The 14,452-nt window shown below is 46.4% G+C and overlaps 1 protein-coding gene across 2 annotated transcripts; it reads right to left on the bottom strand.

Annotated features, from left to right (window-relative positions):
- Positions 1-355: 355 nt before the first annotated feature.
- Positions 356-14,041, bottom strand: Jpt2 (Jupiter microtubule associated homolog 2). Of its 2 annotated transcripts, none has more exons than XM_075941528.1 (5): positions 13,934-14,041; positions 9,191-9,339; positions 6,087-6,229; positions 4,147-4,195; positions 356-2,788 (listed from the first exon to the last, which is right to left on the bottom strand). In XM_075941528.1, exons 1-5 carry the CDS (start codon positions 13,975-13,977, stop codon positions 2,604-2,606), a joined length of 570 nt encoding a protein of 189 aa, XP_075797643.1. In that variant the 5' UTR covers positions 13,978-14,041; the 3' UTR covers positions 356-2,603. The 2 variants fall into 2 exon arrangements, with proteins under 2 accessions (XP_075797643.1, XP_075797644.1); XM_075941529.1 differs by lacking the exon at positions 13,934-14,041 and adding an exon at positions 11,382-11,510.
- Between the last annotated feature and the right edge of the window lie 411 nt (positions 14,042-14,452).

Here is a 14,452-nt window from a genome sequence, read left to right as displayed (position 1 = left end):
AGTTCAATAGTTGGACACTCCACCTTGTCATTGCAAGACTTGTTACTGGGTTATTTCAAAGTCAAGCTGGAGCAGGTTAAGTTTGCCCACATCACTTGTCCTAAAGAATATACTTCAACTACAGAAAACTAGATAGTACTACAGCATATTGCCCATTAATTCTGCCCAAATCTTAGAGATGATTATCTTGGGCATTTCTGGATCAAGATCAAGGAATGGAGGAGTCATCTTTGTAAGCAGAAAACCATGAAAAAGGATCATAGTTTAGGCATTGTTCCCTCTCAAACACACACACACACACACACACACACAATGGAGGAGCATGTTTACACAAATAACACACAGGCTTTAAGTGTGTGGTTACTAAGTTTAATTCAACCATTATACCCAGTTTTGTCTCATAAAAATAACAAAACATTCCTAAAAAATCGCATTATGATGTAAGGACAGGTTTCTTGCTCTGACATAGTGCTAGAAAAATGTTGGCACCAAATGCACTTAAACAAAGTGTTAAGGCTAATGCAGGTGTGAGAACTGTATTCCACTGGATTTAGCTGGGCAGGGTCTCTTCCTGGGCGGCAGACTGGCCATGCTCTGGGCCCAGTTTCAGAGAAAGAGGAGTCGAGTAAGGCAGCTGCTGTGGGTCACTGTCTCAGGTTCCCATAGCCTCTCAGCCATCCAGGCCAGCAAGTGGTCTTGGAGCTCTTCTCTCGCTGGACCAGCAGCAGGGCCAGCACAGTGATGTCAGATTTTTTTGATAATGCAATTTGGAATTCACAAATCATTTTCTACTTAAGAAAGCGGTTACAAAAGGTTTGTTTCTATCATTGTATCATTTCCTTATAAGTTAAAAATGTTAAGAGTCTGGGCTAAATGAAGCAAACATTTATGACATTTTCTTAAATGGAAAAAAATACTCTGAATTCCAAATGACATCCTCATGACTTAACCACAACCCATTTGAGTTGTTACAGAATTATATACATGTAATACATGTTTCTTGGCTTCAGGAAACAGGGCAGCTGAAAGGTATAAACTCTTTGGTTGACAAAGCCATGGTCAAAGCCCTCAATGAACCAGGTGCTGGAAGCAGAACCCGGCAGGGGCTTCTGCAGGCACTTGAGCATCTAGGTCAATGAGCGTGACTGCAGAACTGCTGCTTCCCCAAACTCTGACGAGGACATTTCTGGCATCTGCTATAAAGCTCTGTAGCACCACTCAGGAGCCCTTTCACAGACGCCCACCACAAGCGGGAACCAAGGAACTAAGGCTACAGCCCTTAAAGACGGAACAGGACAGAGATGTGCCTGACATGAAAGACCGGGCAAGCAGGCAGTATGGCTGTGGAGCCAGGATCTCTGCTGTCAGATGACAGCCGTGACCTTATTGCCAAAATACTCACTATCCAGGCCTGAGGGGCACTGTTCATGAACAAGGTTAAGAAGTCTGAGGCTTTCTAAAGGTGGCTTAGGTCACTCTTCTGCTTTGGTGTACACAGTGACGTTTTCTAGGTGTTAGAAGCACAGTCCGTGGGTATTCATAAGCAGCTGATCCTAACAACACCTCTGCAGATGGCTAAAGAAACCCGCCCAACCCAGTATTCTTCAGCAGGTCTTCCTCCCAACTACAGGAACAGATGGGAAAATCAAAAATTCACCCAATACCTGGACATATTTGAGTAGTCTTTAAAACCCTGCAGAGGTTGAGGCCTTATGTACAGGAGGAACCACAGATAGCAAAAGCCCTCACGGTGAGGAACTAAGGCTAGACTCAAGGCTGATGAGAGAAACAAAAGGAACAACCCATATGCAAACCTGGCATGGCAGGAACCAAACCAACCATAAGGGAAGAGAGGCTGCTACCTAGACCTGGCCATGGTTTTAGGTGCAGGAAGGAGACTACAATTCAGAGGATCAGGGCATCCAAACCTTCCACTCAGGACAAGACTGAGAATAACTGTTTGATTTTCGGTTGACTGCTACCAAAAAGAGCAGTCACATTCCAACACTACAGGGTGACGTACTGAAGGGAACAAAAGGAAAAGGAGACACTAGAGCTCAGAGGTAACTTCAGAGGTGGAAACATTTTGGTGATAAGCATTCCCTGAAAGGAAAGGCTATGTAGACCTCACTCTGTCTTTAAGAGTTTTTGTCTATGTGTTTCTCTTCCATCCCAGTGAGGGATAGGTAGTTTGGTTTTTTTTTTTCCTTTCTTTCTCTTTTCTTTTTTTCCCAGCCAAACCACCATTCTTAGATGCCCAACAGCCAGCACACTGTTGATAAAAAGACGAGACATACCCTAATGAGCCTTCTGCTAACGGGTGCCATCTCTTTCGCCCTTCCCAGAACCTTACTGTTCCACACAGAACAACTACAGAGGAGGCCTAAGAGCGCCCCACTTTATCCTCACAGATGTGTATCTTGGTAGTCTGGAAGGCACAGTCCTTCTGCAGCTCCTCCAAAGGCATCAGGCCTATGAGCAGGCAACCCCACACGCATGACAACCCCTCTCCCACTCCGACTCATTTGGGTTAAAGGAAGCACTAACATTTCAATACCCTATCTCTGAGTTTCCGGTCTGAGTACAGGCAGAGGAGGAGCCTCTCAATAGAAGGAGATGCTGGATTTGCCTCCTGGTGGGTTCAGGACCTTGTTGTGGGACCGAGGCCGCGGTCCCAGTCTGGGCTCATGACTGTCAACTGTAGGTGTGGGCTCGGGTATCTTGGCATGGTCTGCTTCTTTTGAGCTTCCCTTCTCGCTCTGCTCTCCTCGGGGTGAGTTTGTTGTATCTGCAGGACAAAGCCAATATCTGTCTGTGAGAGGCAGCAACTACACTAACTGAAAGTGTCACAGCACACTGGGTAAGCTCTCAATTCTACTAGCTCCCACTAGGTCTCAAGTTCATGAAGCATTCTGGATCCCTACCCTTCCTGCTGGCACAACGAGCTTCTGGACCAGTGCTCGCCACCTGTCTCTACCTGTGAGTCACGACTCCTTTGGGAGCTGAACGACCCTTTCACAGGGGTCACTTAAGGCTAATAGAAAACACAGATTTTTACAATATGATTCTTTTTTTTTTCCTTTTTTTCTTTTTGGTTTTTCAAGACAGGGTTTCTCTGTAGCTTTGGAGCCTGTCCTGGAACTCCCTTTGTAGACCAGGCTGGTCTCGAACTCACAGAGATCCGCCTGCCTCTGCCTCCCGAGTGCTGGGATTAAAGGCAAGGCGTGCGCCACCACCGCCTGGCTACAATATGATTCTTAACAGTAGTGAAATTACAACTACGAAGTAGTGATGAAAATAACTTGATAGCCGGGCGGTGGTGGTGCACACCTTTAATCCCAGCACTCGAGAGGCAGAGGCAGGTGGATCTCTGTGAGTTCGAGACCAGCCTGGTCTACAAGAGCTAGTTCCAGGACAGGCTCCAAAACCACAGAGAAAACCTGTCTCGAAAAACCAAAACAAAAAACAAAACAAAACCAAACAAAACCTTGATGGTGGGGCCATCACAACATGAGGAACTGTAGTAAAAAGTGTTACAAAGGTTGCAGCATTAGGAAGGCTGAGAACCACTGCTCCAGAAAAGAAAACCTGAAAGTATTACAGAAGTAACTATGCTCATGACCCCAGCTTTCTTTTTTTAATTTTTAAAGTTATTTATGTATATAGTGTTTTGCCTGCACGCCAGAAGAGGGCACCAGATCTCATTTTAGAAGGCTGTGAGCCACTATGCTAGGAACTGAAGTCAGGTCCTCTGAAAGAGCAGTCAGTGCTCTTAACTTCTGAGCCATCTCTCCAGCCCTGACCCCAGCCTTTTTTAAACACTAAACCCCTTACCCACTCTGTCTTTCTGTCTATATATCTATCTATCTAATGTGCATTGGTGTTTTGCCTACATGTATGTCCGTGTGGGGGTGCCAGATCCCCTGAAACTTTGTTATAGATAGCTATGAACTGCCATGTGGGGGTTGAGAATTGAACCTGGGTCCTCTGGAAGAACAGCCACTGAGCCACCTGAGCCATCTCTCCAGCCCCTAGCCGTTCCCTTATGCTTGCTTTGGTCAGCTGTCTTGGAAAGCACAGAGATTGCTTTTGTCTGTCAAATCCACTAGGAACTCTCCCAGCTCAACAGGCAGGAAATATACTCACCTTTCAGGTCTGATTTAGAGTCTTCACCTTCACATAGCAAAACATGATCCTACAACAAGACGAGTCATCAGGTTAGTGCTCATTCAGGTAGACAATAAAGATCTGAGGATGACCTTTCTACCTACCTAAGGCTTGAACCTAGGACCTCATGCCTGCTAGAGAAGCATTCTACCACCAGGCCTACATCCTTAAGTTTTTTTTTTTTTAAAAACTTTTTGAGATAGGCTCTCATTAAAATTTCCACAGTCTAGGCTTGAACTCACCCTGAAGGTAGGCAGGTATTGATCCTCAGTTCCTGAGCAGCTAGGGTTATAGACCTGCACTATAGGGTCTGCTTCATTCATTCACTCACTCACTCATTCATTCATTCATTTGTTTGCTGTTTTTGAGACAGGGTTTCTCTGTGTAGCCCTGGCTGTCCTGGAACTTGCTCTGTAGACCAGACTGGCCTCAAACTCAGAGAGATCTGCCTGCCCCTGCCTCCCGAGTGCTGGGATTAAAGTGTCCCACCATTAGGCTAGGTCTGCTTTATTTTTAACTTTTGAAACATGGGCTAGAGAGATGGCGCAGTGGTTAAGACCTCTTGCTGTTCTTCCACAGGATCTAGGATCAGTTCCCAGTTAAGAGTTGTCTGTAACTACTGCTCCGGGGGAATAAGATGCCTCCGAGGGTACTCACATGCACACACCCTCTTGCTGCCACACCTACTAATTAAAAATAACACAATTTACAATAAATAAACTTTTTTTGTAGGCTAGAGTGCTGCTCAGTGGTTAGGTGCGTCTCTAGCATGTTTGATCTCCAACACTGTAAGACAGAGACTTGTGACTGAGTCCCATGGACCCTGCTGAACTGCAACAGTGATGTTAGCTCACTGTCACCCTTGCCTCCACAAGGGGATCTGATGCCCTCTGACCTCATTAGATACCAGGTGCACACATGGCATACAAACATGCACATAGGCAAAATACTCGAACACACAAAATCTAAAAATCTAAGAAAATTTTAAATAAAAAATAGTAACTAAAACAAAGATATTGCTAACAATTATAACAATAATATAGTTCTGGGTTTCATTACCAATAAGCTCTGGGATACAGGGAAGCTAAGACTGGCCTTGGCCAAGCCTCTAGAGGCCCCAGGTCAGGGTGTTCAGAGATCTAATCAGTACATCCAAATGTCAAGTCCAAAGTCACATTGCTCTGGTAGTGTTTTCCCAGCAGCTCCTGAGTTGGAGTACAGGCAAGAGTTCATGTTATCAAGGGAGCCTTCACTGGCTCAGAAGCCTGCAACCCTGTTTGCCAAGGACCATAAACCCTCAAAGATAATACAAGGTCAAGCTGCGGAGAGAGTTCATGGGTAAAACATTTGTCTAGAGTGTATGAAGCCCCAGGTTTAATCTCTAGTACTATAGAAAGAACAAACCCAACATCTTTCAAAAAATCAATGAGAGTCAAACCCTCATGCAATGTGCTCAGTCACCAGACCTTGTATATACAAAATCGGGTAGCACAGACAAGTGCTTGGCAGCTGCTGTGCAGAGAGATGAACATGACTACTTCTCCCAGTGTTAGAAGGTTGAGACATGTTTTCTGGGTGACTCCAAACCTAATGATGAATGGCCATGCTGGGAAACCAACAGTGCCTGACTCTTCCTAACGATGTCACAGCTGCGTTGGCACTTTTAGAAAAGTTAAGTTGGCACAACTTTTTCCTCTTCTTCTTCTTCTTTTTTTTTTTTTTTTTTTTTTGGTTTTTCGAGACAGGGTTTCTCTGTGGCTTTGGAGCCTGTCCTGGAACTCGCTCTTGTAGACCAGGCTGGTCTCGAACTCACAGAGATCCGCCTGCCTCTGCCTCCCGAGTGCTGGGATTAAAGGCGTGCGCCACCATCGCCCGGCAACTTTTTCCTCTTCTGTCTGCTATTTGAATGTTGTACATACCTTGGGCTTGTTTGGGTGTGCCAGGGGTGCAGTGGCAGTGACTGGGGACCCAAATATGTCACTAGTCTTCCCGCCAGGTGGGTTCAGTCGCTGTCGAGTCTGCACAGGAGTCGATGCATCAAAGATACCACTTCCTTTGCCCCCTGCAGAAACAATCACAGAACAGTGAATGTCAGAACACCATCTGACCCTACCCAACTGCGTTTACCTCGAGAGACAGCCTATCAGTAGACTTAATGCCTTCCTGTGTTCCAGGGCAATAGGGGAGGAATAATTACTTTAAGTCCCTGAAGGCTTACATCCCAACTAATCCTTAACCTGGTCTACTGCAGCCTCTGCAAGCACAGCCAAGCCGCCCTTGGGCTGGACTCCAAGAGGCGGAAGGAATAAAACACCACCTCTCCCCAGAGTTCCCTTTTCCAGTGGAAAGTCTCCTCTGTTAATCAGCAAGAGTTCTTAGCAGATTAAAAGCAATAACTAAATGTTTAATTCACTGCTATTCATGGTGAACCTACAATCTGGAAAATAAGGTTAGTCACTGACCTCCTGGCCAGAACTTGTAGGGACGACGACTAGATGTCAACAAGTCGGGAGATGTGCCCCTGGCTGCCCCTTGAGTTTCCGAGGCTATGATAGAAACAGTGCATCTCAAAAGGATCTCATGGCCTGAGGCCTGGACATTATACAAGGATGCCAACGTTAGGCAGAAAGGTACAAAACACCAATTGATGTCTTCACTCAGTATATCCCGAGCACCCCCTTCCCCACAGCATTACGCCAGATAGAGGCAGACAAATCATGGCTTTCGTACACCAGCAGGAGCTATAATCTCTAATAGAAGAAGCACCCCAATGACTACCCATGTTGCTCTAAGATACCTTGCCTTTCTAGGCCTCCAATCTCTTAATTTAACAATAAGGACAACAAATGGGTTGTATGAGGATTCTGTAAGTTGCTGTAGTTCCTTGGATAAATGCTCGAGACAACATCTATAGTGCGAATTATCAATACATGCCAACTATGCTTCCCATATGATTTAGAGCACTGTCTTCCAGGCACAACATCCATTGCCATAATCAGAGAAGCTGTGACTACCTGCGTGACACCTGTGGACTATTGCCCTCAGAGGTGATGGGTCGCTACACCCTCACCTGGAATTATAGCCACCCCCTCCCCACTGTATCTAGCTGTATGACCCAGATACACATGGCCTCAGGAAATGTTAGAACGTACAGACCTCAGGAGAGGATTAAACCTATGTGTCTTTTAGGAGGCCACCATCCATGCTGAAAAAGGCCTTTTTAGTGCTGCAGCTGTTTTGGAGCTATGCCCTAAGTAACCCTTCCTGACGCTCCATAAACACCCCAATGAACTCAGTGGCTGACCAGCTGGACTTGCATGGACTGTTTATTTGGTCTGTTACTATCTAAGGTGAACACAAGTCTGTTTACATCTCCCCAGGAAAAGCCAAACAACACCATAAACTAAAAAAGCATTCCACGGACATTTTTGGGGGTGGGGGTGGGGTTTCAAGACAGGGTTTCTCTGTGTAGTCCTGCTATCCTGGAACTCCTCAGTGGATTAGGCTGGCCTTGAACTCAGAGATCCGCCTAGGTCAAAACTCTTTAAAAGAACTTGTTAGATTTCTTCTGCTTCCGTTTGCTCTCAGATAACTGCTTGGTGTAGAGGGGACCTGAGAGTGGAGTGGTCACTTTTTTTATCCATATTCAAACGAACGAGACTTCCCCCTCTTTTTACATTAAAGTTGTGTCCTATGAAGATTATTTTGAATCTTTATTTACATAAAAATATGTCCTTGGAGCCAGGTGATGGTACATACCTTTAATCCCAGCACTGGGGGGGGGGGGGCGGGGGGGCGCGCAGAGGCAGGTGGATTTCTGTGAGTACAAGGCTAGCCCGGGTCTACAAGAGCGAGTTCCAGGACAGCTAGGGCTGTTAAACAGAGAAACCCTGTCTAGAAAAACCGAAACCAAACAAACAAAGTGGAGACTGAAAGAGGGCCTGTCTTTTTAAGGGAGAAATAGCACACTTAGGGGTGGATATATAAGGGCTGCATCTTTCTAAAACTGTAGAATGAACCTTGCCCACACACCTCCTGAGGACCAGTCCCGTGTGAGCACTCTTGCCTGGAGAAGGCAACACAATGTGAGTAAAGGGCTCCGTAGCAGAGCTGTCAGGGAGTCCCTGCCGAGTTATTCATTAACTGTGTCACCTCTGCCTTCTGAGCTGTAAGATGGAAATAAACGATACATGTGGTGATGAGGGAAATCAAACTAGGCGACTCATTCCTGGTGCTGTCCATAGAGGCTCACTTTATTTGCTATGGAAATTTGGCTTGGTCAAACTTGAAGAACATAACTCAGAAGACTAAGAATTCAAGGTGAAACGTTGAAAACCAAATAAGCCAGGCAATGGTGGTGCACACCTTTTAATCCCAGCACTTGGGAGGCTGAGGCAGGTGGATCTCTGTTTGAGGCCAGCCTGGTCTACAAGAGCTAGCTCCAGGACAGCAAGGACTGTTACACAGAGAAACCCTGTCTCGAAAAACAAAACAAAAACAAAACAAAACAAACAAAAAAGCAAGGCACGTGGTCCACACCGGAAGTCTCAGACACAGGAGACAACAGAAAGGTTTTGAGTTCACAATCTGGGCTACACAGACAGACTCTGTCTTCAAATAACAACAAAAAGCAATCAAGTAAAAACCCAGAACAAGCTGGGCATGACAGGGCATGTCTCTAGTCATAGTAGGAGGGAGGCAGAGGCAGGCAGGTGCCTGTAAGTTCAAGGCCAGCCTGGTCTACAGAGTGAGACCCTGTCTTAAAAAACAAAACAAAACGATGCTTTACGTCATCTTGACACAAGCTGTAGTCTTTGGGAGGGGGGAACTTCAATTAAGAAAATGCTTCCTAAGAGTGAGCTGTAGGCAAGCCATCAGGCATTCTGTGAGCCAAATAAACCCTTTCCTCCCCAACTTGCTTTGGTCCTGGTGTTTCACCACAGCAACAGAAGCCCTAAGACAATATTTTAGAAGAACAGAAGAAAACGAAGGCCAAGGGCTCTAAGAAGTACAAAGACCATACCTGGAGGATTTGTCCGCTTAGGTATGTTTTTAGGTTCTTCAGTTGGCCCAAAAATATTAGATGCCATCCTATTAGGTTTGTTTGAAGGAACACCTTCTTCTGGACTTCCAAAAAGATTGCTCGATTCTCCTCCTGGGGGCTTCATGGATCTATGAACAGAGAGAACACAAGTGAATGACAGCCAACCCACAGGCTCCCAGGCCTCACTAGGATTGGTGTCGATGGCCGCTTTCCTATGGAAATGATGTGAACAGAAGCGGGCTCATCACAAGGTCTGTCAGTACGAAGACACTCGGGAGAGATGAAGGCAGGATTTAGAGTTCAGTCTGGGTTACACAGAAAGACACATACACAGGGGTAGAGTAAGGTGAACCACACACGGAACTTTACATTTTTTAAGAGTCATATTATACAGAAATGAGGATCAGAAATTAGCTTTTTTGTTTTTGCTTTTTCAAGACAGGGTTTCTCTGTGTAATAGCCCTAGCTTTTTCCTGGAACTAGCTCTTATAGACCAGGCTGGCCAGGAACTCAGAGATTCACCTGCCTCTGCCTCCCTGAGTGCTGGGATTAAAGGCCACCACTGCCGAGCCAGAAATTAGTTTTAATACTCTGCCAATATCATTTTAGATTCTGATCAGAATAAAAGTCATGATTAAAAATGTTCTATTTTGCTTTCTTTTCCATGTTGTCTCAACTTTGCTACATAGTTTACATGTAAGCACGTCCCTATCTTTACCAACCTTCTGCTTAGTAGCCAAGGTAGCCAGGGACTCCCTGCTAGAACTCATGAGTGTTGATCTGGGGTCTGGCCCGACTGTAAGTATACGATAAAGGTGTTCTTCCCTTATGTTTCCCAGACACCTTTAGGAAGGCATTACGGTGTAGCCTATACCCTAGATCCTCTGCTGGGTTTTAATACAGACCCCTTCTTATTTTAACAAGTTCCATGTTTCTCTTTATCTTGGGTTCATCATCTCTGATAATTCCTGACGTAAAGACTCGCTATACTAGGATGTCTGGTGTAAGCAGTGAAGTGCCTAGACTAGAAAAGAACCACCGCACTGGCAGCATTACCTACTTCTGCTCAGGGCATGCGCACCGAGCACCCCTCTAAACTCTACTCATATTCTACAAGCACAGCCTTTAATCACACACTCATAAAGAATGTGGGTTCCAACGGCAACACCTACCTTAGGCCCCAACCTTTGGGAAGGAAACTTCACCAGGCACTACAGGGAAGTTAGAAAGTGGATAATTTTTACTGTCAGCTGACGACTTATGAAATTACCGTAAAGCTTGGCCCTCGAGTCCAGAGCGCAGATATACAACTGCAACATGGTGAAAGATTTTGTAGGCCTATTTCAAACACCTGGTTAGACTTATTAAAATGCCTTTTAGTCAGGCATGGTAGCCAATACCTGGAATCTCAGCACTTGGTAGAAAGATCAGTATTCAAGTTATCCTTAGCCTGGCATAGTGGGGGTACGCCTTTAATCCCAGCACTCAGGAAGCAGAGGCACATGGATCTCTGTGATATAGCAAGTTCCAGGACAGACAGGGCACCCTACATAAAGAGACCCTGTCTCAAAACCAAAACAAGTTATCCTCCACTATATAGAGAATACAATGCCACCCAAGACCATCTCAAAATTAAAAACAATACATAGCCGCTTGAAAGTAAATTTTAATCCAGCAAATGGTCCACACCTCTCTGGTTTTAAGACAGGTTATCTATGCAGTTGTGGCTTCTTGGAATTCTGTGTAAGAGCTCCAAACTCCCAGATATCCTTCTGCCTCTGCCTCCCACAGCTGTGCACCACACCAGGTTCCACCCTCTTCCACTAGCTCTGAGCATTGAGACTGATGACCTCAGGCATTTAGAAAAATACTTAAAATCAAAGAATGGTTGCCACATAAAAGACAAGCATGGAGGTTAGGGCTGACTGAAAAGCTATGCAAACAGAAACTACTCTAGGGTTAGTTAACAACAACAGCAAAAGTATCTAAAATGTGTTTGTTTCATCCAGAGAGGCGGTCCACTTCTGCGGAATGTGAACAAACTTCTCAGACTGCCGGCTCTAAGGCAGAGAAGTATAAAGTGAGGATCTCAGGTTGACAAAATGTGCCAGTCATGCTTCAACAGAAAATCAAGGCTGGACACTCAACGCCGCAGATGCCAGGCACGTACCGACAGGACTCTGAACCAGTGCCAGGTCACCGTCTTCTTGGGGAGGAAAGGGAAAGAAGATGTGCCAAACCTGCCCCATCAACAGTTAGCATTTCTTGTGGGGCCGTAGGAAAGGATCAAAAAGTTCATCTGAAAAGGGGGAAAAAAAGTTTAACTAAAAGCCTATTAGAAAAGACTCAACAAGATTTAGACCATGCTACATTTATTTACACAGCGGAGTACTACACAGCAGAAAAAAATGATACCTTGAAATTTGCAGGCAAATGGATGAGCTAGAAAACATCATATTGAGTGAGGTAACCCAGAAAGACAATTATCACATGTTTAAGTGACTTTTAAACATAAAGCAAAGAAAACCAGACTACAAATCACAATCCCAGAGAACCTAGACAACAATGAGGACCCTAAGAAAGACTTATATAGATCTAATCCACATAGGAAGTAGAAAAAGACAAGATCTCCTGAGTAAATTAAAAGCATGGGGACATTGGGAGAGGGTTGAAGGGGAGGAGAGAGGAAGGGAGGGGAGCAGAGAAAAATATATAGCACAATTAAAAAAAACAAAGATTTAGACCATGCACGTTGCTGGGTAAGTTAGACTGCCTGCCATCAGTGCCCATTGACACAAACCAGTTTTGACCATCCCAGGCTTTTCGGTCCCACGAGCTGGGATAGCAGGCATGAATATTCCTAGCTTTATTTTACTCATATTTGTGTATTTGAAGACACTTGTTTTCCAAGCCACTAATGTCCTGTCGGGTGTTTGTCTTCGGCTCTACACTCTCACCTTCCCAGTCTCTCTGCGGTTATTCTGCACCCACTTCTAGATGCAAAACATGGGGTGATCAAGGGTATGGCCTGGACCTCTAGAGCTAACAGTAGAGTCAGGTCTGCGTCAATGGCTTGTGTTCCATGTGCACGATGCAACAGAAGCACCATGTTCCTGGAACCTCAAAGCCACCTCGGGAGGAGACAAGCTGAGTCCACGCCAGGAATGCAGGAGACAAAGGCAGTTATTGAAATTAATGCTAATATGGGTATAGAAATTAAGGATTTAGTATCGCTTTGTTTACTTGTCGGGATTTTAATCTGACAACAAGCAAGGTAAAGTGGTGCTATATGAAGTTTTGACAAAGATAATGGCCAGTTGGGCTGCAGCAGTGTCCACCTCCATCCCCAAGACAATGGGGCAAGCACAAGTTGCACAGCCTACAACAGCAATGCAAGTCTTAAGGCTGCCCCAGCAGGGTCTCACAAATGGGACTGAGAGTTCAATAGGCCTTTCAATAAACAGGGCTCAGAACAATGGCACAGTGTGGCCTTCTGGAAGCTCCTAGCAGCCATTATCACAGTAACACCAAGAGAATGGAAGGGGCTAGCAAGAGATTAGCCAGCTCAGATTTTGGGGCCAAATTCACAATGTGGGGGTACATTCCAATTACTTTTTCCTTTTTTCAGCATAAATATTCAAATTATACAAGAGAATAAAAGAGATATAGACTAAGATGAAAAGCCACACACTTCAAGTGAACTATGGCACCAGAAAACGCCTCAACAGTATCAATGACTCCGAAACATCCTGCAACGCTGAACTTCAGAAAAACTTTTAGAAACTGGTCAGGTGTGGGATAATGAATGCCACGAGAAACAAATGTGGGCACATTCTTCACCATTATCCATTTAATGGATGAATGACGGCAATAGCATAATGCTTTTACAGCTCAAAAATCCCCAGCACAAGAAAATCCTTCAGCAAAGAGACAAAAGACAGGGTTAGAAGAGAGGAAAAACTGAAATGGAGACTTTACAGTAGCTTCAGGCAAAAATCAAAGACTTTGAGGCAATGAGTCTGACTAGGCGCTAGCTTCCTCCCAACAGGAGTCAAATGCCACCCAAAGCACTGTTTCTACTGAACATGGCCCAGACTGAGACTTCATCAACCAAGTTCGGCAGTTTCCTTCCCTTGGCCCTCACTCCAATTTCAAATGGGGAATTCCTCCTTTTTCTCAAATCCTCTCCGTGGACGCCTACTTCACCACTAACTTCCGGAGCTCGGGAAGTCATGAACACCAGTTTAATTTTGTCACTCAAAGCAGATCAGACAGAAGGAAAAGTCCAGATGGAACTACGTTGGGAAGGTCCCCGGCCAGGGAGGACCAGGACGTGCACCCGATGGACACCTGGTCGTGGGTTGGGTCAGAGATTGCTGCCGCCACTCAGCTACATTCAAGGGTCGTCGTAACCAACCAAAGCAAGCTGGTGGACGCGGGAAAGACTCAGGAGCCGGCAAACGGAGCTCGGCAGCGCCCGACTAGCGTCTAGCATAGGCAAGCGCTTCAGGAGAGCCACGTGTCTTCGTCCCGCCGCCCGGTCTCCACTCCGCTCGCTCAACCCCCAGCTTTCCTGCGAGGCCCGGCTTCAGGCAACCCGGGAGAGCTCGCTCAGCACCCTCAGGGGAGCCACGAGCCACACCCACCGCATCTGCAGGGTCTCCCGCCCGCCAAGTGGCTGCAGTTCCGCACCCACCCGGAACCCAGCACCGGCCTGCGCACCTGGAGCCCGACTCGCCCCGCTGGCCGTCCGCGCCCTGGAACATGTCGGCCGCCGCCCCGCGTCTCTCTAGCCGCCGCGCGGCGGTTCCCGCTTGGTCCCGCGCAGGTACCCTGACCCGCCCAAGCCCGTTGGACGCCTCCCGCGCCAATCACACTTTTGCAGCCTATCGCAGAGTCCTACCCCGCCCCTCCCCCTGCTCCAATTAGAGGCAGGCTTGGGGAGTACCGCATCACGCTTACAGCCGATTGGCCCCAGCATCCGCCTCTCACGGCTTTAGGGGTAGGCATTGGACTACAGCTCGTCCCACCCTCCGACACTAGCGAGTCTAAGAGTAGGAATCTACATTTCCATGCGGACATATTCCCACCCCTCTCCCCACCGCCTGCTAGCAAGTTTCGGGGTGGGTGGTGGCTGGCTTCTTTGGGGTTGCAACGCCTTCAGGAGGAAGCGAGGGTTCAAAGGTAGGGCAGACCATGCCCAAAAGAGAAGCAGCGGGCTGTGCAAAGACCTCCACCTCT

The sequence above is a fragment of the Microtus pennsylvanicus genome, chromosome 11 (assembly GCF_037038515.1).
Source record: "Microtus pennsylvanicus isolate mMicPen1 chromosome 11, mMicPen1.hap1, whole genome shotgun sequence".
Taxonomy (NCBI): domain Eukaryota; kingdom Metazoa; phylum Chordata; class Mammalia; order Rodentia; family Cricetidae; genus Microtus; species Microtus pennsylvanicus.
The sequence above is the reverse complement of the archived record's forward strand: the minus strand, read 5'-3'. Positions and strand labels throughout refer to the sequence as shown.